The sequence below is a fragment of the Plasmodium vivax genome, chromosome 13, assembly GCF_000002415.2.
Source record: "Plasmodium vivax chromosome 13, whole genome shotgun sequence".
NCBI lineage: Eukaryota > Apicomplexa > Aconoidasida > Haemosporida > Plasmodiidae > Plasmodium > Plasmodium vivax.
Genome location: NC_009918.1, coordinates 1,602,664 through 1,607,042, shown reverse-complemented (window position 1 = coordinate 1,607,042; position 4,379 = coordinate 1,602,664). Strand labels below are relative to the sequence as shown.

General features: G+C 39.5%; 1 protein-coding gene across 1 annotated transcript; it reads right to left on the bottom strand.

The window, feature by feature from the left end:
* Positions 1-245: 245 nt before the first annotated feature.
* On the bottom strand, positions 246-3,149 carry PVX_085890 (hypothetical protein, conserved; the record flags this gene model as incomplete). The annotated part of the gene is made up of 4 exons (XM_001616791.1): positions 246-400; positions 545-790; positions 926-1,126; positions 1,283-3,149. The coding sequence occupies 4 exons, from the start codon at positions 3,147-3,149 to the stop codon at positions 246-248; spliced, it is 2,469 nt and encodes an 822-aa protein (XP_001616841.1).
* Between the last annotated feature and the right edge of the window lie 1,230 nt (positions 3,150-4,379).

Sequence of the window (4,379 nt, the reverse complement as noted above, 5' to 3'; positions counted from 1 at the left end):
AAGGGGTCTCCATAAAAGAGGATTTACAGCAAAATTGCGCACGCATAACCTGTCGCTTGCGGTCCATGTTTCGCATCTTTTTTGTCTCGTTATTTCGAAGTCCATTTTTGCAGCGATTTTTACAGCCATTTTGCAGCGATTTTTACAGCCATTTTACAGCGATTTTGCTCCATTCTGTTTTTTTTTTTCTTTTTTTTTTTTTTTTTCCTTTTTGGGTTTACTTGTTAATTATGTTGATCGAAAATTTAATTCGGACAACTCTGCACGACGTACGTTGATATAAAAATAGCAGCCGCTAAACTCACTATCAGGAAGACCAGGGACAAGATTTGAATTAGTAAATTGTTTTTCAGGAAGTACTTCAGCTGGTTACGCTTTAAAATTATGCCGATTAGAAAGCCTGCAGAGGGGGGGTGAAGCGTAAGAAGTGTAAGAAGTGTAAGAAGCGTGGTCCGCGAAATGTATGCTGTAGAAACGCGTTACGTTCTGCCAACGGGGAGCTACACATGCACCGCTCAGCGTGGGAGCGCCCCCAAATGCCTACCTCCCAGGAAACCAAAAAAGTGGCTGTATATATTAATACTGACGGTGTTTAAAGAGAATTTAAGAAATAAGAGGAGGAGAAAAAAACAAAATAAATGCACACTAATGCTAATTTTATCCACGTTAAAATTAGTCATCATTAAAATTTCTGAAAAAAAAATTCCAATAATTCCTGAGGAGCTGCTACTGCTTTCGGTGGTCGAGTAGCAGTACGTTAGGGGGGAGGATAAAATTATTCCAAAAATGCCTGCAAAAGGAAGGGGAGGAACAAGAGGTAAATTGGGCCCAATGTGCTGCGACGAGCGTGAGCACGTAGGGTCATGTAAGTAGACCCGCGTCCACACATAACGGCAATGCCCCAACTCTCTTTCCACTCCCTTACCGGTAAACACGTATACTAAAAAAACAACATATGTCCCATACAGATATTCTAACAAAAATCCGACGGTTAACTGAACATATGTATTTGCACAAATGTGGTTAAAATTCGAATGTAAAAATAGCGCTGTGAAGAGGCGATAAAACTCGGCCTTCTTAAAAATATTGTGTGGGAAATTGCTTCCAAAATTTTTTAACGAATCGTCTGCAAGGGGGGAAGAAGAACGAATAAGAGTATTACACTGCTGGTGGATGTGAATAAAGACGCATTTGCTTATCCCGGTTGGAAGAACCCACTGAGCATAAGCTCGGCAGGGGGTGTGAAAAAGCACCCTCGAATATCCTCTTCATATGCCCTTACTTGATGGGGTTAAGGTAAAATCAGATTTGACGGATATAAGCAGAATGAATATTACCCACTGGATGAAAGTAACGTAGAGGATTAAACTGAAAATGGAAAACTGTGGAAATATTCTGTAGATAATTTTCTTTATTGTATTTTCCTTATTATTGTCAATGTAAATTCTTTCTTCTTCTAAATTTTCCAAATCATTTTTATGAATGGTTTTGTAAAAATGGTCATTAAATTGTCCATTTTCACAGGCAGAATAATTATGATTTAAAAAAATAATAATTTTTTCCTTTCTTTTTCTTAACGTTTTTTTTTGGAATATAAAAAATCTTCGGTTACATTGTATGGACGATTTAACTTTGCTTTTTTCTTTTATAATTTTTTTTTCCTCTTCAACGGTACTTGCGTAATTCTTTTGTCGTTCTTCGTCCTTCATTTGTTGCTTCTGTTCAGCATCTTGTAATTCGCTTACGTACGCCTCATCCGTTTTTTTGCCAGGAGGATGTTTTAGCGGCATTTTGACTTTATCTACATTTTCGCTAGACATTATTTCGTTATATTTATTCTTCTCATTCACGTTTAGTATGTAATAATCTAACGTTTCTTTGGTTTCATTTTTTTCTTTTATTTTTATATTTGCTATTTTTTGCTTTCTTCGTCTACTCTCGAATCGTTTTCGATTCTTATAATAATGAGCATTCTTCTCATTATCATTTAGGAAGTTTAAAAATTTTGCATTATCTGTACAGATGCTGCTCTTATTTAAAGTACGCTCCTTATTTTCATTTATAGATATAGACATATGTGGTCTCTTTTTGGTCTTATCATAATGACTTTTTTTGTTAATTTTATAATTTACCTTTAATGACGTATAATCATGATGATCCGATAGGAACTCTTCATATGTATGACTCATTTTTAATTTTTTTTCCTTTTTTAAATTGCTACTTCGGTATCTTTCTTTCTTTGAACTGCTATTGTTATCTTCTTTTTCTTTATTTTTACCATTTAGTAAATTGTAAAATTGGACTGTGTTGCTGCTATCCAGATTGAGTAATTCACTTTTTCGATGCTTTTCTTTTTTTCTAGTATGGGTCTTATTAATGTCTTTATTTTTTCTTTTTTCTTCATCTTCCTCGTCATCATCGTCTTCCTCCTCATCCTCATCGTCTTCATCATCATCGTCATCTTCTTCTTCATCATCATCGTCTTCTTCATCATCGTCCTCCTCTTCGTCGTCATCGTCGTCCTCCTCTTCTTCCTCTTCTTCCTCCCCGTGTTCGTGTTTCGCCTTCTCCGCGCTATTCGCGTCATTCGCGTCATTCACATATTTCACATTTTTTGCGTCCCTTTTTCTCCGCTCCGCACTTTCCGCGCTCCCCTGCTTGTGCTTGAGTTTGTGGTGCGCCCTGTCGCCCTTGTCCTTCGAGCGCCTCGCGCTGGTGTCGCTCAGCGAAATGCTGTTGCTTTTGCGCTCCCTCTTCTTCGCAACGTTGGAGGTGATCGGCGGGTTGGAAGTGATGGGGGGGGAAGACGCCACTGGGGGGCTGGAGTCTATCGGAGGGGCAGAGTCATTATTGGGGTTGGAATCGTCCGCGGCGCCACCCGCTTTCGCGTCGCCGCTTTTATCACTATTTCTGCCTCCGCCGTTCGGCTGGCCCCTAGCGTTGTCGTTCCCGCTGCGTTTCGTATTATTGTCCTTGCCATCTTTCTTCCGGTGGGCTGCCCCGGCGCTACTTTTATTATTACCGTTTTGCTTGTCCTTATCGTGTTTCTTTTTTTTATCATCGTCGTCGTCATCGTCATCCATTTTCCCTCTCTTATCCTTTGAGTCCAGAAAGGCTTTTGCATTTTCGCCAGATTTGTTGTTTTCCATTTTGTCGTTGCGTAAATGATTGGTAGGAATGTATAAGACTGTTGCTTAGCACCTCTGCGCTTCCCAATTATGTGCTTCTCCTTTTTGCGTTGGTTAAAAGTCACAAAAAAAAAAGTTCACGTAACGAGGGGGTACACGTTGTGTAGCCTTGTTACGCAAAAAATTAAAAAAAATTAAAATACCAAAAAAGGGGGGGAAACGTGGTGAAGAGGCGAAGCGGCAAAGTAGTTAAGCGGCAAAGCAGCAAGGCGGCAAAGTAACAAATGACAAATGGGGGGATAGGAAACACTTCCCGGCACAACACCTACGCTTTGGGGTTAACGCAAAGCCGTCATGTGTTGCCTCTTCTCCTCGTGTGTTTCCCCCTCGGACGCCTTTCTCCCAAACATTGAGTGCGCACACACACATACATTCGTACATACATTCGTACATACCTTCGTGCATACATTCGTACACACATACACGTATATACACGCATACACACGCATACATACGGCACATTGCAGTACACATATTAGGCTGTCCAGGCTGCACATACACATACTACGTCGTACGCGTCAAAACGTGCATAGGGGTAGTACACATAACACATACATTTGCGCAACAGGTACATATGCGCGTTAACTGCATACATACGTGAAGCGCGCAGGGGTGGCGCACGGCATATGTGCCTCTCGGCGAAATGATGCTTCCCTCTTTGGTTCTTTTAATTTTTTTACTCATAGCGCGCATGACACATGAAATGGCGCGCAAAAGGTATACACGCAGCATGTATACAGATCGCGCGCGCAGGTTGTTATATACATGGCGTACATACAGATCGCGCGCGCAGATTGTTATATACGTGGCGTTATATACAGATCGCGCGTACAGATCGTACGTTCACGCCACACTTACATATTCTAAAATTCGTTCAAAACGTTACTGTTAAAAAAAAAAAATTCACCAATTACCCATTTTCAAAAAAGTTTCACTTCACAACAAGATAGGGGGGGGTGGGTATGCATATTTTGCCTGTTCACAAAGTATACATGTACGTATACATATACATATATATAATTGAATTTTAAAAATTTATGGAAAAAAAAAAAAAAAGAAAAATCACAAACGTGAAAAAGTGAAAAAATGGAATGGTGAAAAAAAGGAAAAAAAAATTACCTAACCTAAACAGATTATTTTATGCGTCGGTAAAAAAAAAAAAATAATCTTATACATAAATGGGAAGATTTA